General features: G+C 66.6%; 1 protein-coding gene across 10 annotated transcripts in view; it reads left to right on the top strand.

Moving 5' to 3' along the window:
* The window catches only part of ARAP1 (ArfGAP with RhoGAP domain, ankyrin repeat and PH domain 1), a 50,680-nt gene extending 38,979 nt beyond the window's left edge, over window positions 1–11,701 (top strand). For 7 of the 10 annotated variants that reach the window (XM_054804343.1, XM_054804281.1, XM_054804327.1 and 4 more), the window contains 10 exons: window positions 177–294; window positions 1,496–1,609; window positions 3,728–3,870; window positions 4,650–4,682; window positions 5,914–5,996; window positions 8,914–8,964; window positions 9,241–9,304; window positions 9,492–9,647; window positions 10,788–10,826; window positions 11,050–11,701. In XM_054804343.1, the coding sequence (XP_054660318.1) occupies window positions 177–294; window positions 1,496–1,609; window positions 3,728–3,870; window positions 4,650–4,682; window positions 5,914–5,996; window positions 8,914–8,964; window positions 9,241–9,304; window positions 9,492–9,647; window positions 10,788–10,805 (780 nt within the window). In that variant the 3' untranslated portion in view covers window positions 10,806–10,826; window positions 11,050–11,701. Of the gene's footprint in view, window positions 1–176; window positions 295–1,495; window positions 1,610–3,713; window positions 3,871–4,649; window positions 4,683–5,913; window positions 5,997–8,913; window positions 8,965–9,240; window positions 9,305–9,491; window positions 9,648–10,787; window positions 10,827–11,049 lie in introns of those variants that run through there. The other 3 variants (XM_054804290.1, XR_008574180.1, XR_008574181.1) reach the window with 3 other exon arrangements.
* Window positions 11,702–21,038: the final 9,337 nt, after the last annotated feature.

The following is a 21,038-nucleotide window of genomic DNA, read 5'->3' as shown; positions in this document are numbered from 1 at the left end:
GAGTGGTGGGGTGGAGGAGGGTGCAGAGAAGACAAGGACCTCGTGTTGCATGCCCAAACCTCTGTGGTGGCATGGGGGGGGATGCTCTGAACCGGCACCTCTGCAGCACGAGGGTGGCACGGCCCCAGGCACCAGCTGGTAGAGATCTGTCCCCTCCCTCTGTCCCTTCCTCCCAGATCCCGGCCACCATGACAGCCGAGGAGCTCACCTTCGAGATCCTGGACCGGAGGAAAATCGTCATGAAGGAGAAGGACTATTGGAGCTGCTTCGAAGTGAACGAGAGGGAGGAAGCAGGTTGGTGTGGGGGCATGAGGGTGGTGGGAATGGGGATGGGGACGGCAATGGAGATGGAGATGCAGGTGGAGGTGCAGATGGGGATGCACGTGGAGGTGGAGAAGGAAATGGAGAAGGACATGGAGGTGGAGATGGAGGTGAAGGTGCAGATGGAGATGGAGGTGGAGAAGGACATGGAGGTGGAGATGGAGGTGGGGTTGGAGGTGGAGGTGCAGATGGGGATGGAGGTGGGGTTGGAGGTGGGGTTGGAGGTAGGGATGTGGATGGGGATGAGAAGGCTCCCACGGGGACCGCACCGTGGAGCAATGCCAGGACGGGCTCCAGGCGCTTGGGAGAAGCCGGCTGTGGCACCATGGCTTTGCTCACCGCATCCAGATTGCACGTGGCTGAGCACGTGAAAGGGCCAGAGGTTTGGGCTGGACCCAGAGGGTCTCCCTGCATCCTTGGTGGGGGTGTCCAGGCTCTCTGGCCACCAAAGGGAGCAGCTCTGGGGTGTCCGTAGGCAGCAGCGGGCGAGAGCTTGGTGTGAGCAGGATGAGACCCCGGCTCTCGAGCGTGCCTGGCAGGGGGACTGGCAGGGCGCTGAGCCCGGCAGCGCTCTGGGCATCACTGCAAGCCTCTGCTGAGACGTTTCGGTCCTTGCCAGCGCCGAGCCATCACGCTCAGGCTCCCCTCCGCAAGGGGTGGGTGCTGCTTCCCTGCCGCTGCTTAGCAGAGCAGCACCCAGAAAACAGAAATAAAAAGGCCCCTCAGGCTGTGCGGCGGCTGAAATGAACCTAAAATTGAATCTTCACCCATGAGCTTTTGTGAAACCCTCGACTCGCGTGGAAACACCCGCGTTTGAGATACCCCCGTGCACGTTCCGCGGGCACGCCTGCAGGTTGCGTGCTGCCTGCAGCAGTCCGCGGCATCCAGACGCGCTCGCTCGGCTATCGCGATGTCTGTCGGCAATGCTTCCCGAGCCACCTTCCCGGCCCCGCGCGGCCCCGCCGCTCACGTAGCGTGGCCCAGAGGTCCCCTCCCCAGGGGACAATTAGAAAGCGGCAGCACCGTGAAATGAATCCAATTAAAAGGCGATGGCGCTGCGTGGGAGCTCTGCTCGGGGACAGGCAGGACTGGGGACACACGTGTGACCCCCGGCCCTTGGGGGTGCCACCCCCCAGGATGCTGCCTGATCCCTGCCTGTCCCTCTGCCTGCCAGAACGGCCCTTGCACTACTCGGAAAAAGTCCTGCCCATTTTGCACTGCCTGGGGACGGAGAGCTACCTGGTGGTGAAGAAGCAGATGTCCATGGAGAACATGCTCATCTACCTCGGTGAGGAGCTGGGGGGGCAGGGGCCTGGGGGAGGGAGGGGACGGGGTGGGGTGGGGTGGGGTGGGGTGGGGATGGGGATGGGGATGGGGATGGGATGGGATGGGGATGGGATGGGGATGGGATGGGGATGGGATGGGGATGGGATGGGGATGGGGATGGGGATGGGGATGGGATGGGGATGGGATGGGGATGGGATGGGGATGGGATGGGGATGGGATGGGATGGGATGGGAATGGGGATGGGATGGGATGGGGATGGGGATGGGGATGGGATGGGGATGGGATGGGGATGGGGATGGGATGGGATGGGGATGGGATGGGGATGGGATGGGATGGGATGGGGATGGGATGGGATGGGATGGGGATGGGGATGGGATGGGGATGGGGATGGGGATGGGATGGGATGGGGATGGGATGGGGATGGGATGGGGATGGGATGGGGATGGGATGGGGATGGGGATGGGGATGGGGATGGGATGGGGATGGGATGGGGATGGGATGGGGATGGGATGGGGATGGGATGGGATGGGATGGGAATGGGGATGGGATGGGATGGGGATGGGGATGGGGATGGGATGGGGATGGGATGGGGATGGGGATGGGATGGGATGGGGATGGGATGGGGATGGGATGGGATGGGATGGGGATGGGATGGGGATGGGGATGGGATGGGATGGGGATGGGATGGGATGGGGATGGGGATGGGATGGGGATGGGATGGGGATGGGATGGGATGGGATGGGGATGGGGATGGGATGGGATGGGGATGGGATGGGGATGGGATGGGATGGGGATGGGGATGGGATGGGATGGGGATGGGATGGGGATGGGATGGGATGGGGATGGGGATGGGGATGGGATGGGGATGGGATGGGATGGGGATGGGGATGGGATGGGATGGGGATGGGATGGGGATGGGATGGGATGGGGATGGGATGGGGATGGGATGGGGATGGGATGGGATGGGGATGGGGATGGGGATGGGGATGGGATGGGGATGGGATGGGGATGGGATGGGGATGGGATGGGATGGGGATGGGGATGGGATGGGATGGGGATGGGATGGGGATGGGATGGGGATGGGATGGGATGGGGATGGGGATGGGATGGGATGGGGATGGGGATGGGATGGGATGGGATGGGGATGGGGATGGGATGGGATGGGGATGGGATGGGGATGGGATGGGGATGGGATGGGATGGGGATGGGATGGGATGGGATGGGGATGGGGATGGGATGGGATGGGATGGGGATGGGGATGGGGATGGGATGGGATGGGATGGGGATGGGATGGGATGGGGATGGGGATGGGATGGGGATGGGGATGGGATGGGGATGGGGATGGGATGGGATGGGGATGGGATGGGGATGGGATGGGGATGGGATGGGATGGGGATGGGATGGGGATGGGATGGGATGGGGATGGGATGGGATGGGGATTGGGATGGGATGGGGATGGGGATGGGATGGGGATGGGGATGGGATGGGATGGGATGGGGATGGGATGGGATGGGATGGGATGGGATGGGGATGGGATGGGGATGGGGATGGGACAGAATAGTTGGCATGGAGTGTGGTGGGATGGGGATGGGCATGGTATAGAATGGGGAAGGGGATGGGATGGAGTGGGATGGGGACAGGGAAGGGAATGGGAATGGGACTGGGGATGGGGCCAGCGCCAGGTCCCTGCCAGTGCTGGGTGGGCAGGATGCTCCCTGTGCTGCTGCCAGCAGCCCTGCAGAAAATCCCCAAGGGACCAACAATCCCAGGGCCGCATCCTGCCTGGCCGTGCAAGCGGCATGGGCACCAGCCCAGTTAGCACGGGACTGGGAGCCCCCCGATACGGGGTCGTGGCCGGATGCTGTGCCCAGCGCAGGGGGGGAGATGGTCCTGCCTGCCCTGCCTGGGCTGGGAGCAGGCAGCAGGCAGCAGGCAGCAGGCAGGGGGGCAGCACCGGGGGGACTGTGCAGCAGCCGGTGGGCTTCAGGGGCGGGGGGGGGGGCGAGAGGGGGTTGCCCTTGCTATTGCGCTGCGGGACCGGGTCTGGCTGCGCCCCGCGCCCTTCCTGGGGGGCCTGACCCCCCTGGGGGGCCGGAGCCGCTCAGGCGTGTGCCCCCAGCCAGCAGAGTGGGTGACTGCAAGCACGGCATGATGAAGTTTCGGGAGGAGAGGAACCTGCTGGGGCTCGGCCTGAGCACCGGCTTCCACGACCGCTACTTCATCCTCAACCACAGCTGCCTGCGCCTCTACAAGGAAGTGCGGGTGAGCCCTGCCTGCTGGCTGCCTGCACGGCACCGCTCCCTTCCCCTGCCTTCACTTTCCTTCCCAGCTGTGCTGCGTTGTCACCCTGCGCCGGGTGTCCCTGAGGACCCACGTGGGCTGGCACCGCACGGGCATCGCAGGCAGCGATGGGGCTGGTATCATGCAGGCATCGCAGGCAGCGATGGGGCTGGCATTGCAGGCAGCGACGGGGCTAGGATTGCAGGCAGCGATGGGGCTGGGATTGCAGGCAGCGATGGGGCTGGCACTGCAGGCAGCGATGGGGCTGGGATTGCAGGCAGCGATGGGGCTGGTATCACGCAGGCATTGCAGGCAGCGACGGGGCTGGCATTGCAGGCAGCGACGGGGCTGGTATCACGCAGGCATTGCAGGCAGCGACGGGGCTGGCATTGCAGGCAGCGACGGGGCTGGTATCACGCAGGCATTGCAGGCAGCGACGGGGCTGACCCCAGCAGTGCCGTCGCTCTCCCAGACCCGGAGCTTTCCCGGAGCAGGTCCAGAGCCGGCTCCAAGTCAGTGCAAGGACTCAGGAGGGGGACGCTGGCGTCCCAGCTGTGCTGGGACATCCGCCCCCCGCTCACCGGTCCCTGCTCCCCCCGCCCCGGCTCCCCGGTCCGACCCCGCGCCCCGGCCCGTGGCTGCCGCCATCCCCCGTGCCCTGCCCGTGGGCAGCGAAGGCTCTGCGGGGAGGTGACCCCCTCTCCTCCCGCTGCGGCTCGTCCCCCACGTCTGCTTTAACCCCCCCGTCCTCTGTTGAACAGAGCCTGAAGCAGCGGACCCCCCCCTTGGAGAACGTGAGTAGAGGAGCCCGGGGGGCTCGGCGGGGCACACGGGGGCTCCGGTGCCTCTGCCCTTACAAGGCTGCCCGGGGTCACTCCCAAATCCAATCCCGCAACACGCGTCCGCCCGTCGCCCTGCGCCCCCGGGTGCCATGGGGTGCTGCCTGTGCCGGAGCTGCCCCCGGTGCTGCCGTCCCTCCCCGTTAGCCCCCGGCGCCGGGGGTGCGCCAGCTTGCACCCCTCTTATCCGGGGTCCTCCGATTTGGGGGTGTCGCTGCCCCTCGCTCCGGGCAGCTGGAGACGGGGACGGGGAAGGGGCCGGTGCTGCGGGGGGGGGGGATGGGCTGAGCTGGCTCCCCATCCCGCGGGAATTGGATCGGGCTCTTGTAAGTCACGCCACTTGCACGCGTACGCGGGCGGGCAGCTGTATGGGGGGGGGGGTCCCCCGTCGTGGCACCCGCTTGCGCGGCTCGGCGAGGTGCGGATGGCACCGGCTGGGGGGGGGGCACAGGGGGAGCCGCGGTGCCTTTTGGAACGGCATGCCGGCGATGGGCGACGCCTGGGCCGGCTGGCTGCCGCGGTGCGGGCCACGGGGACGCCCCGCTTTCCCCCGGCCCTCCTCTTGGGAGGCTGCTGGGGGCGGGGGGGGGCAGCTCACAGCCAGCACCCCAAAGGATGCTCCGAGGCTGGGGGGGGGGGGGGGAGCCCCGCACAGCCCAAGCGGGACCCGGGGAGGAGTTGGGGCACCCATCTTCATCCATCGCGGGGAGGTGCCCGCCTGCCGTGCCGTGCCGTGCCGTGCCGTGCCGGTGGGATGGTTGGGGTGTGGTGAGGGCAGAGAGCCGGCGGCAGAGCGGGGCTGGGGCCATGGCCGCAATGCTGAGGAGGGATGTGACGTGCGCGTCCCCATGGGGAGCACCCAGTGCCGGGCTCTCCGGACCCCGTCGCGACGCGGCAGCGCTGGTCCCAGCTCTGAAGGCAACCGGCACCGTCTGTGGGGGACCCCGCCGCGGGGACAGGCCACCCGTGTCCCCTCCCTCAGTCACGGGCGATGGGCACCCGCTCTGTGGCAAGCTGAGACCTGGGCCGAGCCCCTTCCCCATCACCGCGTCCCCACGGCGTCTCCTCCCTGCCCGCCGAGGGGACAAAACCCATCCTTGGCATCAGCGTGGGTGGGGATGGGTGACAAGGGGGCTGGCGGTGGCCCTGCAGCCCCCAACCCAGGGCCGGGCCCCTTTTCCCCCAGAGCCACAAGCCGGAGAAGGAGTGGCCCGTCAGGAACCTGAAGGTCTACCTGGGCATTAAGAAGAAGCTTCGGCCCCCGACGTGGTGAGTGGCAACGTGGTGTCCTGCTGGGATGGGATGGGATGGGATGGGGATGGGGATGGGGATGGGATGGGATGGGATGGGATGGGGATGGGATGGGATGGGATGGGGATGGGATGGGGATGGGATGGGATGGGGATGGGATGGGGATGGGATGGGGATGGGATGGGATGGGGATGGGATGGGGATGGGATGGGATGGGATGGGGATGGGATGGGATGGGGATGGGATGGGATGGGATGGGGATGGGATGGGGATGGGGATGGGATGGGGATGGGGATGGGGATGGGATGGGGATGGGATGGGGATGGGGATGGGATGGGGATGGGGATGGGGATGGGGATGGGATGGGATGGGGATGGGATGGGGATGGGATGGGATGGGGATGGGGACAGGGCTGGGGCTGGGGCCAAGGACAGGGCCAGGGACGGGGCCAGGGACCAGGATGGGGACGGGGATGGGGATGGGGACAGGAACGAGGACAGGGCCGGGGACAGTTCTGGCTGCTGGGACACGTCTCGTGCTGGCCATGGCTCCTGCCAGCAGATGTCAGAGCAGCCCCGCAGGACGGGTGTGCACAGGGACCGGACGTGTGTGTGTGTGTGTGTGTGTGTGTGTGTGCATGCGGGTTTGCCTCTGGGTGTGCACGCGTGTGTGTGGGGAGGTGCGTGTCAGAGTCTGTGTGCACACGCGTGCATGTGCATATATGTGTGTGGGTGCGTGCATGTGGGTGTCTGCATGTGAGTGTGTGCATATGGGTGTGTGCGTGCATGTCTGCATGCACGTGTGTGTGTGCATGTACGTGAGTGCGTGCATGTCAGCTAGTTGTGTACATGTGTGTGCATGTGCATATGTGTATGTGCATGCGTGTGAGTGTGTGCACGTGGGTGCATGCGTGCATATCAGCGTATGTCCGTGTGTGTGCATGGGCATATGTGTGCATGTCAGCAATTTGTGTATGTGTGTGTGCGCGTGTGCATATGTTTGTGTGCATGTGGGCGTGTGCGTGCATGTCAATGTGTGTGTGCACATATGTGCATATGAGCATGCATGTGAGTGTGCATATGGGTGTGTGCATGTCAGCAAGTTGTGTAGCTGTGTGTGCACGTGTGCAAGTGCATATATTTATGTGCATGTGCATGTGGGTGTGGATGTCAGTGTGTGTGCATATGAGTGCACGGGCACACGTGGGTGTGTGCATGCATGCCAGTGAGTTGCGTACGTGTGTGCGTGTGTATGTGCATGCGGGTGAGTGTGTGCATGTGGGTGTGTGCGTGCATGTCAGCCTGCGTGTGCACGCGTGTGTGTGTATATGAGTATGTGCGTGTTTGTGAGTGTGCATGTGGGCGTGTGCATGCAATGCATAGGTGGGAGCATGGGCATGTGTGTGCACACGGGTGTGAGGGACGGGGGGGTTGCAGGGACGGGGGGTTACAGGGACGGGGGGTTACAGGGACAGGGGTTTCCAGGGACGGGGGGTTACAGGGACAGGGGGGTTACAGGGACAGGGGGGTTACAGGGACGGGGGGTTACAGGGACAGGGGGGTTACAGGGACGGGGGGTTACAGGGACAGGGGTTTCCAGGGACGGGGGGTTACAGGGACAGGGGGGTTACAGGGACAGGGGGGTTACAGGGACGGGGGGTTGCAGGGACAGGGGGGTTACAGGGACGGGGGGTTACAGGGACAGGGGTTTCCAGGGACGGGGGGTTACAGGGACAGGGGGGTTACAGGGACAGGGGGGTTACAGGGACGGGGGGTTGCAGGGACGGGGGGGTTACAGGGACAGGGGGGTTACAGGGACGGGGGGTTACAGGGACGGGGGGTTGCAGGGACGGGGGGGTTACAGGGACGGGGGGTTGCAGGGACGGGGGGTTTCCAGGGACGGGGGGTTGCAGGGACGGGGGGGTTGCAGGGACGGGGGGTTACAGGGACGGGGGGGTTACAGGGACGGGGGGTTACAGGGACGGGGGGGTTACAGGGACGGGTGTTTCCAGGGACGGGGGGTTGCAGGGACGGGGGGAGTTGCAGGGATGGGGGGGTTTGCAGGGACAGAGGTTTCCAGGGATGGGGGGGTTGCAGGGACGGGGGGGTTGCAGGGATGGGGGGTTACAGGGACGGGGGGTTGCAGGGACGGGGGGTTGCAGGGACGGGGGGTTACAGGGACGGGGGGTTGCAGGGACGGGGGGGTTACAGGGACAGGGGGTTACAGGGACGGGGGGGTTACAGGGACGGGGGGTTGCAGGGACGGGGGGGTTACAGGGACGGGGGGTTACAGGGACGGGGGGGTTACAGGGACGGGGGGTTGCAGGGACGGGGGGTTGCAGGGACGGGGGGAGTTGCAGGGATGGGGGGGTTTGCAGGGACAGAGGTTTCCAGGGACGGGGGGGTTGCAGGGACGGGGGGGTTGCAGGGACAGGGGGTTACAGGGACGGGGGGGTTACAGGGACGGGGGGTTGCAGGGACGGGGGGGTTACAGGGACAGGGGGTTACAGGGACGGGGGGGTTGCAGGGACGGGGGGTTGCAGGGACGGGGGGGTTACAGGGACAGGGGGTTACAGGGACGGGGGGTTGCAGGGACGGGGGGTTGCAGGGACAGAGGTTTCCAGGGACGGGGGGGTTGCAGGGACGGGGGGTTGCAGGGACGGGGGGGTTGCAGGGACGGGGGGGTTGCAGGGACGGGGGGTTACAGGGACGGGGGGTTACAGGGACGGGGGGGTTACAGGGACGGGGGGTTGCAGGGACGGGGGGTTGCAGGGACAGAGGTTTCCAGGGACGGGGGGGTTACAGGGACGGGGGGTTGCAGGGACGGGGGGTTGCAGGGACAGGGGTTTGCTGAGGCACTTTGACACCTGGAGTGCTGGAGCCGGGGCCGGGCAGCCTGGGGGGGGGCCTGCATGTTTTCCCCTCTCCCCTTCCAGCTGGGGCTTTACGGTCTTCTACGAGAACGAGAAGCACGAGAAGCAGCAATGGTAAGGGAGGGGAGGACATGGGGACGCTAAGCTCACCCCCAGGACAGACAGACGTGATGGGGCTTTCTGCGGGCAGAGCCTGGCTGGGTGCTCGGGGTACCCCGGGGGTCTGTGGCTGTCACCCTCGTCCCCTTCCGTCCCCTGAGGTCTGCCAGACCTCGTGCGAAGCAGCGGCCCGGGGTCCCGGAGCAGGCGGGTGCGGGCAGAGGCGCGCGGCACATCCCTCCCCGCTGCGCCCCGCCATCCCCTCCGGCCGCTGACGCCGCGTCCCCGCAGGTACCTTTGCTGTGACACCCAGGCCGATCTGCGGGAGTGGTTCGCCACCTTCCTCCATGTGCAGGTAGGGAGCGGGCACGGGGCTGCGGGGCGGCAGCGCGGAGGGGTGCCGGGCTGGCACAGACCCTCTGGAGCATCCGCGCATCCCTAAATACCGGCATCCCGACGCGGAGGAGAGGTCCCCGGGTGGCCCAGAACCGAAAAGCCGGTGTCCAGCCCCCCCCTCCAGCCCCCGTCCCCTCTGTCCCCAGAACGGCGGGTCCCTGTGGCCCTCGGAGACCTCCAAGGTGCGGGCGTCGCGGTCGCAGCAGGACTCCAGGTTGGGTAACATCTCCCTCATCCCGCTGCGGGGCAATGAGAGCGAGATGAGGAACAGTGTGGCTGCTTTTGCTACTGACCCGCTAACCGTGAGTGAGACCGGGGCGCCGCGGGGGTCCCTCTGCGCGAGGCCGCATCTCCCCTGCATCACACGCTGGGAGGGGGGGGTCCTGCTCCCTAAATCTGGGGTGTGGGGGGTCCCCCCCAGCATCAGGCTCTGGTCACCCCAGAGAGAGCTGGGGGAGGGGGGGGGGGTGATCCCTTGGGTGCCCTGCCTGGCATCGGGGCTGGGGGGTGGTCCCCTGGGTGCAGGGGTGTCCCGAAGCGTGTGATGCGGGAAGAGGGGGATGCTGCCAGGCTCCTGATTTTACCCACAGCGGGGGTTTTCTCTGAAACACCCTCCTGGTCACAAATCAGCCCCCCCCCCCCCCACCCCCGTTGTCTTGCTCTGTCTGTCTGTGCAACAGCCGTCCTGCCCCGGGGGCTGTTGCACGCCTGGCATCCCCCCCGTGCCGGTGTTGGCCATGGGTGTCGGAGCCTTGCTCAGCCACGGGGCCCGCCGGTGCCGCCGGCCGGTGGTAGGACGGAGCTGCTCCGGTTCCACCGCGCCCGAGCTGATCCCTCGGGCTCTCGTTGCTGTTATAAACCTGAGGACGCGGCTGTGCCGGGGCTGGGGGGGTCCCACCGCCGGCATCGGTTGTGCATCACCCAACGGTGATCACCCCAAGGGTGCCCCGAGGGCGGGGAGCAGCAGCATCACTGCCGCGGTGCCCCCCGCCTCGTCCCGTCCCCCGGAACCGGGTCTGTGGGGGAGCCCTGGCCCAGGACCCCCGCCCAGGCTCAGGTTTATAACGGGGGGGCAGCGGGGAAGCTCCTCGGGGGGCTGTGCTTCGCGGTGTGCGTGTGCCGGCGTGCGAGGCACGGCCGTCCCTGCCCGCTCCGTGCCCGCTCCTCCGGTCCGGGCTCGGCCCCCCCTGCAAGCTGGCAGGGGGTCTCTGCACCCCACGGGCCGTGGAGCAGCGGCTGGGGGGATCTGGGGTGAGGGGCCAGGACCCCGCGGCTCCCAGGGGGTAGTACTGGGGGTGTCCCTCGCCAGCGCCGTGCTGGGTGCTCCGGGGTGGGATGGGGTGGCTGCCACCGCAGTCCCCCGTAGCGGCTGCTCGGAGGCCGTGCCGGGGCACCGCGGAGGAGGCTGAGGACTAACGGGGACGCGTCTGCTCTGTCCCCAGCTCCTGCGCAACGTCTGAGCTGGAGGCCTGACACGCAGGGTGAGTGTCCCTCCCTGCCTGCACCCACTGCCCGGGCCCAGCGTGCGGGCAGCGCAGGCAGCGCAGGCAGCGGGAGGTGGGAGCCGATGCTCCGGCTGTCCCACTGCCACCCCGGCTCGGGGACGCGGGCACACGCATGCGTGCACGGCGGTGTCCCCCCACGCATGTCCCCCCTGCGTGTCCCATCCCCTTCCCCAACCCTCCGCTCTCCGCTCTGCCGCAGGTTCATCCGCAAGCGGGGCTGCCCTGGGGGAGCCGCGCCAGCCCCGCACCCCAGCACCCGCCGAGGGTCCCGCCGGCTCCGGAGCCCCCGCCGGGCCCTCTCTCCTCCCCGCACGGTGACCCACGGGCAGCCAGGAGGGGCAAAGGCAGCGAGGCCACCCACCCGCTGGCGCAGCCGGTCTCGGGAGCCACGGCCAGGCAGCCCACCCGACCCCGCGCCCCGCGCCCCGGCTGCTTTCGGCTTCTGCTCCGAGCTCCGGGCGGAGAGGCAGAGCCCAGCCGCGGGATGGGGGCTGCGGCCGGGGGCTCTCGCTTTCCCCCCCTGTCCCTCTGGTTTTAAGTTTTTCTCCTTAAAAATGACAAGGCAGACGGGAGCAGCCCTTCCCGTGGGATGCATGCCCGGCTCTGGGTGCCGGCATCACGGTGCTCCCATCACTCCGGGGGAGGGGGTGCCCCATCCCCGGGGTCCCCTCCATGCTGGGCAGGGCGTCGAGAGCCTCTGCACCCCCCCAAACTGGGGAGGGGGTGCGTCCGGCCTCTGTCCCCCCCCGGCTCCAGCCTCTGCTGGAGGGGGGGGGGACAGGGTGGGGGGGGCGGCAGGAGCTGCCCCCGCTTCTTGCTGCTGCCTCTCGATGATATTAAAGGTCTTGGGGAGACAGCGTGGGGGTGTCCAGGTCTCTGCTGGCCACGCGGGGTGGGTGGCTGGGGTGGGGGACAGCGGGCGCTGGCGAGCCCGTGGGTGCAGGGGGAGCTGGTGAGCCCATGGGTGCAGGGGGAGCTGGTAAGCCCGTGGGTGCAGGGGGAGCTGGTGAGCCCATGGGTGCAGGGGGAGCTGGTGAGCCCATGGGTGCAGGGGGAGCTGGTGAACCCGTGGGTGCAGGGGGAGCTGGTGAGCCCGTGGGTGCAGGGGGAGCTGGTGAACCCGTGGGTGCAGTGGGAGCTGGTGATCCCGTGGGTGCAGGGGGAGCTGGCGAGCCCGTGGGTGCAGGGGGAGCTGGTGAGCCCGTGGGTGCAGCGGGCGCTGGTGAGCCCATGGGTGCAGGGGGAGCTGGCGAGCCCATGGGTGCAGGGGGAGCTGGCGAGCCCGTGGGTGCAGCAGGCGCTGGCGAGCCCGTGGGTGCAGTGGGAGCTGGCGAGCCCATGGGTGCAGCGGGAGCTGGTGAGCCCATGGGTGCAGTGGGAGCTGGCGAGCCCGTGGGCGCAGCAGGACGGCCCCGGATCCACCCGCTGGGTGCTCACGAGCCGCTGGGTGATGCCATGGAGAGGGCAGCGAGCTGCCAAGCTGCTTTTGGGGACACGGCAGTGGCACCCTGGTCCGACGGTCCTGCTGCGCCCAGCCCTGCCCGTGCCGTCGTGACACCGTGCCAGCGCCGGGACGTGGGCACGCCGGGATGGGAGGCAGCTCCCAGGGTGGGCGAGCGTTTGCAGTTCCCCTGCCTGCACCCACCGTCCCGTGGCACCCTGCAGGGTGCCAGCCAGGGCCGGAGCGGGGGGCTTGTTCCTTCGCAGGGAGATGGGGAGCAGCAGGGGGGTGCTGGGGGGCAGGAGGGGCAGGCGGTGGGTTGGGATCCGTGCTGCACTGCCACTGCGGGTCACTGGGGCTGGGGGGGTCAGCGAGACGGGCGCTGCCCTGGGGACTGCGGGGGCAACCGGCCGGGGCTGTGTGGGGCCGTGCGGGGTGCTGGGTGCAGCGTCTGCCTGCCAGGTCCTGCTCAGCGATGCATCGCACAGCCCCGTGCTTGCTGCGCCCACGGCCACCCTGTGCTACACCCACGGCCAAGCCCACCCTACACCCACGGCCAAACCCACCCTACACCCACGGCCAAGCCCACCCTACACCCACGGCCACCCTGTGCTACACCCATGGCCAAACCCACCCTACACCCATGGCCAAACCCACCCTACACCCACGGCCAAGCCCACCCTACACCCACGGCCAAACCCACCCTACACCCACAGCCAAGCCCACCCTACACCCACGGCCAAACCCACCCTACACCCACGGCCACCCTGTGCTACACCCACGGCCAAGCCCACCCTACACCCACGGCCAAGCCCACCCTACACCCATGGCCAAACCCACCCTACACCCACGGCCAAGCCCACCCTACACCCACGGCCAAACCCACCCTACACCCACAGCCAAGCCCACCCTACACCCACGGCCAAGCCCACCCTACACCCACGGCCACCCTGTGCTACACCCATGGCCAAACCCACCCTACACCCATGGCCAAACCCACCCTACACCCACGGCCACCCTGTGCTACACCCACAGCCAAGCCCACCCTACACCCACGGCCAAACCCACCCTACACCCACGGCCAAGCCCACCCTACACCCACAGCCAAGCCCACCCTACACCCACGGCCACCCTGTGCTACACCCACGGCCAAGCCCACCCTACACCCACGGCCACCCTGTGCTACACCCACGGCCAAGCCCACCCTACACCCACGGCCACCCTGTGCTACACCCACGGCCAAACCCACCCTACACCCACAGCCAAACCCACCCTACACCCATGGCCAAACCCACCCTACACCCACAGCCAAACCCACCCTACACCCACGGCCAAGCCCACCCTACACCCACGGCCACCCTGTGCTACACCCACGGCCAAACCCACCCTACACCCACGGCCAAACCCACCCTACACCCACGGCCAAGCCCACCCTACACCCATGGCCAAACCCACCCTACACCCACAGCCAAACCCACCCTACACCCACGGCCACCCTGTGCTACACCCACGGCCAAGCCCACCCTACACCCACGGCCAAACCCACCCTACACCCACGGCCAAGCCCACCCTACACCCACGGCCAAACCCACCCTACACCCACGGCCAAGCCCACCCTACACCCACGGCCAAACCCACCCTACACCCACGGCCAAACCCACCCTACACCCACGGCCAAGCCCACCCTACACCCACGGCCACCCTGTGCTACACCCACGGCCAAACCCACCCTACACCCACGGCCAAACCCACCCTACACCCACGGCCAAGCCCACCCTACACCCATGGCCAAACCCACCCTACACCCACAGCCAAACCCACCCTACACCCACGGCCACCCTGTGCTACACCCACGGCCAAGCCCACCCTACACCCACGGCCAAACCCACCCTACACCCACGGCCAAGCCCACCCTACACCCACGGCCAAACCCACCCTACACCCACGGCCAAGCCCACCCTACACCCACGGCCAAACCCACCCTACACCCACGGCCAAACCCACCCTACACCCACGGCCACCCTGTGCTACACCCACGGCCAAGCCCACCCTACACCCACGGCCAAGCCCACCCTACACCCACGGCCAAACCCACCCTACACCCACAGCCAAGCCCACCCTACACCCACGGCCACCCTGTGCTACACCCATGGCCAAACCCACCCTACACCCACGGCCAAGCCCACCCTACACCCACGGCCAAGCCCACCCTACACCCACGGCCAAACCCACCCTACACCCACAGCCAAGCCCACCCTACACCCATGGCCAAACCCACCCTACACCCACGGCCAAGCCCACCCTACACCCACAGCCAAGCCCACCCTACACCCATGGCCAAACCCACCCTACACCCACGGCCAAGCCCACCCTACACCCATGGCCAAACCCACCCTACACCCACGGCCAAGCCCACCCTACACCCACGGCCAAACCCACCCTACATCCATGGCCAAACCCACCCTACACCCACAGCCAAACCCACCCTACACCCACGGCCACCCGGTGCTGCTCTGTAACAGCTGCTGTTGTGAGGAGCTTGCATGTGCGTGCACAGAGGTGCGCGTGCAAGCACATGTGTGCGTGTGCACGCACAAGGACATGTCTGCGGGTGTGCTGCAGGGAGCGGTGCCCCGCAGCGTGAGGCACGGTGGGCATTTTAAAGCCAGAGGTCAGGAGCTGCCTGCTATTTACGCTCTGCGCAGGCAGAGCAGGCAGCTCCTCAGAGCACGGCAGTCCCGGGAATTCCTCCTCGGAGCACGGCAGTCCCGGGAATTCCTCCTCGGAGCAGGGCAGTCCTGGGAATTCCTCCTCGGAGCAGGGCAGTCCCGGGAACCCCTCCCCGACCCCCGTGGCAGCCCCACAGCACGTGGCTGATGCCACGCACGACTGCTGGCTGCCACTGTCCACGGCCTTGGTCCTTGCCTTAAAAACCGCTCGAGCTTCCCCTCGCAGCCGTCCCCGCTGGGAACGTCCTTGGACCTCTGCCTGGACCACGTCCCCAGGGATGCAGGGTGCAGGGGTGAGGGGCACCAGATACAGAGATGGGGGATGCGGGGCTGTGGGATGCGGGGGTGTGGGATGCAGGATACAGGGATGCAGGATACAGGGATGCAGGGTGCAGGGATGCAGGGATGCAGGATATGGGGATGCAGGATACGGGGATGAAGGGTGCAGGATACGGGGATGAGGGGTGCAGGATACAGGGATGCAGGATACAGGGATGCAGGGATGCAGGATATGGGGATGCAGGGTGCAGGATACGGGAATGCAGGATACAGGGATGCAGGGTGCAGGATGCAGGGATGCAGGATACGGGAATGCAGGATACAGGGATGCAGGGTGCAGGATGCAGGGATGCAGGATATGGGGATGCAGGATATGGGGATACAGGGATGCAGGATACGGGGATGCAGGATACGGGGATGCAGGGTGCAGGGATGCAGGGATGCAGGATATGGGGATGCAGGATACAGGGATGCAGGGTGCAGGATGCAGGGTGCAGGATACAGGGATGCAGGATATGGGGATACAGGGATGCAGGATACGGGGATGCAGGGTGCAGGATGCAGGATACAGGGATGCAGGATATGGGGGTACAGGGATGCAGGATACAGGGATACAGGGTGCAGGTATGCAGGATACGGCGATGCAGGATACGGGGATGCAGGATACAGGGATGCAGGATATGGGGGTGCGGGATGCAGGGTGCAGGACGCAGGGATGCAGGGGGCTGGCTGGGCAGTGAGAGGTGGCCGGGTGCGACCGCAGGGCTGGGTGCATCGCTCTTCCGCCAAGCTGCCTGTGATGGCCCTGGGTGGGGGTGTCCCACCGCCCCCTCCTTGTGCTGAGCCCCCCCCGGGGGCCGGGCGATGAGTCATGCGTGGGAGAGGGCTGTCAATCACCGCCGGGGCTGTGGGTTTGCGGCGGCGGCGCTGGCGGCATCACCTGCGGCACTGCAAGGAGCAATGGAGCCGTCGAGATGGAGATGGAGGGAAGGCACCCGCGTCCCCACCGCCCCCTGACACCAGCCCCCCCCCCCCCCCGTGAGCCTCGGCTTCGCCTGCGTGTGGCTCGGGCCCCTCGTCACCGTGCCTGGGCGAGGACCTGGGTGTCGGGGAGAGGGAAAGAGCCTCTGCCACCCCTGGCTCCATCACCCTCTGCCTTGCTGCTGTGCCAGGTGGGCCATGGGGCTGCTGGTGGCCAGGGCTCTGCAGGCAGAGAGCTCTGCAGGCAGGGAAGCAGGTACCATGGAATACTGTTAGCGCTCAGCTTTGTCCAGATACTCATCCATCCCCTCATCCATCCCCTCATCCATCCATCCATCCCCTCATCCATCCATCCATCCCCTCATCCATCCATCCATCCCCTCATCCATCCCCTCATCCATCCATCCATCCACCCATCCATCCATCCCCTCATCCCCCCATCCCTCCAGCCCATCAGCCCACCCACCCGTCCCTCCAGTCATGCCCTTGTCCATCTGTCCTCCTCCTTCCCACCCTTTCACCCCCAGGACAGCCAGCCACCCTCGCCCTGCCCTGTTCCCGGATCCCAGCAAGCTCTTCTCACCCCCCAACCCGCTGAGCTCCAGGACTGGCTGTTTCCACTGGCTGCGCTCGGCTTTCTCTGCACCGACCCCACGTGCGGCCACCCACATCGGAACTCATCACCCAGACTCGGGTCTCACCCCTTGCTGGACACCCAAAGCCCTTTGGGCAACGAGAGCCTGCAGGTTTCTGCTGCGACACCGCGGGTGGAGGTGCAGGCGGGTGAGGTGACGGCGGGACACCAGCCCAGAGCCTTCGCGGGGTGCAAGGGAGGGCGTGAGCCCCGTCCCAGCGCTGGGGTTTCCCTGCAGACGGCCCAGCCGCGTGCGCAGAGCCGCAGCGTGCCGCGGGTGCCGACGATGGCGGGGCCAAGCCCCGACAGACACGTGGGCTGAGTGCGAGCGCTTGGAGCCCGCGTGCGTGCTCAGCGTCTGCAGTGGTGCACATCCTGCGGGGCATCTGGGGTCTGCGAGTGAGCTTGAGGTCTGGAATGCGTGCTCAGCGTCTGCAACGCGTGCTCAGCGCCTGCAACGCGTGCTCAGCGCCTGCAACGTGTGCTCAGCGCCTGCAACGCGTGCTCAATGTCTGCAACGTGTGCTCAATGTCTGCAACGTGTGCTCAATGTCTGCAACGTGTGCTCAGCGCCTGCAACGTGTGCTCAGCGCCTGCAACGCGTGCTCAATGTCTGCAACGCGTGCTCAATGTCTGCAACGCGTGCTCAGCGCCTGCAACGTGTGCTCAGCGCCTGCAACGCGTGCTCAATGTCTGCAACGTGTGCTCAGCACCTGCAACGCGTGCTCAATGTCTGCAACGCGTGCTCAGCGCCTGCAACGCGTGCTCAGCGCCTGCAACGTGTGCTCAATGTCTGCAATGCGTGCTCAGCGCCTGCAACGTGTGCTCAGCGCCTGCAACGTGTGCTCAGCGTCTGCAATGCGTGCTCAGCGCCTGCAACGCGTGCTCAGCGCCTGCAACGCGTGCTCAGTGCCTGCAACACATGCTCAGTGTCTGCAACCCACACTCAGCGCCTGCAACGCGTGCTCAGCACCTGCAACGCGTGCTCAGCGCCTGCAATGTGTGCTCAATGTCTGCAGCATGTGCTCAATGTCTGCAACGCGTGCTCAGCGCCTGCAACGCGTGCTCAGCACCTGCAACGTGTGCTCAGCGCCTGCAACACATGCTCAGCGCCTGCAGTGTGTGCTCAGTGTCCGCATTTTTTGCACATGCCCTCAACGTCTGCCATGGGTGCTCAGTGTTGCCTGTGCGCTCAGCCTGCACACGTGCTCATCTGCGACGTGCTCAGTGTCTGCACACGCTTGTGCGCCCCCAGTTTGCACGTGCATTTGCCATCTGCGCACGCATGGGGGCGTTTGCACATGCATTTAGTGTCTGAGCACACGCTTGCTCACGCGCTGGGTGCCCGTGTGTACGCCGGGTTTCTGCAGCCTGTCCTCGGAGTCCATGCTGCCCTCGGGGACATGGTGGAAGAGGCAGCAGCAGAAAGGGGCGCAGACCCCAGCGTAGCAGACCCCCCTTGTCCCTCTGAAGGCAGCTCGTGCTGATGCCGCATGGAGAAGACACAGAACCCCAGACTGGTGGGGTTGGCAGGGACCTCTGGAGATCACCCAGTCCAAGCCCCTGCCAAAGCAGGATCACCCAGAGCAGGTTGCACAGGATGGCGTCCAGGCGGGTTTGGAATCTCTCCAGAGAAGGAGACTCCACAACCTCTCTGGGCAGCCTGTCCCAGGGCTCGGTCACCCGCAGAGGGAAGAAGTTTTTCCTCGTGCTCAGGTGGAACTTCCTGTGTTCCAGTTGGTGCCCGTTGCCCCTTGTCCTGTCGCTGGGCACCACTGAGAAGAGTCTGGCCCCTTCCTCGTGACACCCACCCTTTAGATATTGATAAGTGTTGATCAGATCCCCTCTCAGGCTTCTCTTCTCCAGGCTAACCAGCCCCAGCTCTCTCAGCCTTTCCTCACACCAGAGATGCTCCAGGCCCCTCATCATCCTCGCAGCCCTCCGCTGGACTCTCCCCAGTACTTCCCTGTCTGTCTGGAACTGGGGAGCCCAGACCTGGACACAGAACTCCAGCTGTGGCCTCACCAGGGCAGAGCAGAGCAGAGGGGGAGGAGAACCTCCCTTGACCTGCTGGCCATGCTCTTCTCCATGCACCCCAGGACACCATTGGCCTTCTTGGCCACGAGGGCACGCTGCTGGTCATGGAGAGCTGCTTGTCCACCAGCACTCCCAGGTCCTTCTCCGCAGCGCTGTGGTTTCCATAGTGTCCTGGATCCCGTGAGCATGAGATTTGGGGTTCCCTTCATCTCCATCCTGGATCCCTGCCTGCACAGGGGCTCTCTCCAGTGACACACTGGAGGGAAACTGGTCCAGAGCAGATGCCCAGGTGCGTGCGGGCAAGCTGCCTCCCGTAGGGCAGGGAGGTGGCCGTCCTGGTCCAGGCAGCTTGCCCGCACGCCCATGGACACCTGCATGGACCGTGTCCCCTCTGGAAAGGATGGAGAGGGAGCTCCTGATGGCCCATCCAAGGGGAACTGGGAGCAGGAGCAGGCAGGAGCTGCCCCAGGGATGCAGCAGCGATGCTGGACCCCCCCCCCCACGTCCTAAAATCCCTGAGCCCAGGGAAGGCACGAAGGGGCCCCACAGCTGTATCGAGCTGGTGCGTGCTCAGCCTCGGCCCTGCGATGGGAGGAAGCCCAGCCAAGAGCTTGTCTCTCAAGAGCGGGATGGATGGAGCCTACCTACACCTCCCCTCTATATCTAGAGCTGCGGAGGCGAGCGCCATGTGATACCTTGCACAGACAAGTGATTAATTGTGGAGTCATTTACAAACAACTTAATAAACTCCCGACATCGGCGGGGTTTTTAGCATGTGAGGATGATTTCTAGCCCCTCCGCAACCGCCGGCTGCAACCCGGTGCCTGTTCCCAAGGTGCGGGAGCCTTGGGCACGTGGCAGAGCCGGCAGCATCCCTGCCCTCGCCCGTGGTCCAGCGGTGGCAGGAGTATCGGTGATTTTGTGTGCCGAACGCACGGGTTAGGTCAATGCCAGGCAAGAGTCACCCCCGAGGTGGCACAGAGCACAAGCCAGAAGCTTGTGTGGCACCAAGGATGATGCTCAGGGAGCTCGAAGCCGGCCCTCAGCTTTCCTCCGCCCTCGGCCGGTGGAGGGCAACCTGGGGAAACTGAGGCACAGAGCACGCCTCAGCGCCATGGTACAGGGAGTCTATCAAACGCACCGTTACGGGTCTGCTATAACCCAGTGTTCGCTTTTCGGAGCAATGTCCCCCTGCTCCTGGGGGCCACGCCATGGCTCAGCGCCCTGCCTGCCTGCCTGCTTGGGTGCTGCCTGCTTGGGTGCTGCCTGCCTGGGTGCTGCCTGCCAGGGGTGCTGCCTGCCAGGGGTGCTGCCTGCCTGGGTGCTGCCCGCCAGGGGTGCTGCCTGCCAGGGGTGCTGCCTGCCAGGGGTGCTGCCTGCTTGGGTGCTGCCTGCCTGGGTGCTGCCTGCCTGGGTGCTGCCCCCCCCTGGGTGCTGCCTGCCTGGGTGTTGCCCGCCGTGGGTGCTGCCTGCCTGGGTGCTGCCTGCCCTGGGTGCTGCCTGCCAGGGGTGCTGCCTGCCAGGGGTGCTGCCCATCCTGGGTGCTGCCTGCCTGGGTGCTGCCTGCCTGGGTGCTGCCCACCCTGGGTGCTGCCTGCCTGGGTGCTGCCCACCCTGGGTGCTGCCTGCCTGGGTGCTGCCTGCCTGGGTGTTGCCCACCCTGGGTGCTGCCTGCCTGGGTGCTGCCCATCCTGGGTGCTGCCTGACTGGGTGCTGCCTGCCCTGGGTACTGCCTGCCAGGGGTGCTGCCCATCCTGGGTGCTGCCTGCCAGGGGTGCTGCCTGCCAGGGGTGCTGCCTGCCTGGGTGCTGCCCGCCTGGGTGCTGCCCATCCTGGGTGCTGCCTGCCTGGGTGCTGCCTGCCTGGGTGCTGCCCGCCTGGGTGCTGCCCGCCTGGGTGCTGCCTGCCAGGGGTGCTGCCCACCCTGGGTGCTGCCCGCCTGGGTGCTGCCTGCCAGGGGTGCTGCCCGCCTGGGTGCTGCCTGCCTGGGTGCTGCCTGCCTGGGTGCTGCCCGCCTGGGTGCTGCCTGCCTGGGTGCTGCCTGCCAGGGGTGCTGCCCGCCTGGGTGCTGCCTGCCAGGGGTGCTGC

Source organism: Grus americana, chromosome 1, assembly GCF_028858705.1.
Source record: "Grus americana isolate bGruAme1 chromosome 1, bGruAme1.mat, whole genome shotgun sequence".
Taxonomy (NCBI): Eukaryota; Metazoa; Chordata; class Aves; order Gruiformes; family Gruidae; genus Grus; species Grus americana.
The sequence above is the reverse complement of the archived record's forward strand: the minus strand, read 5'-3'. Positions and strand labels throughout refer to the sequence as shown.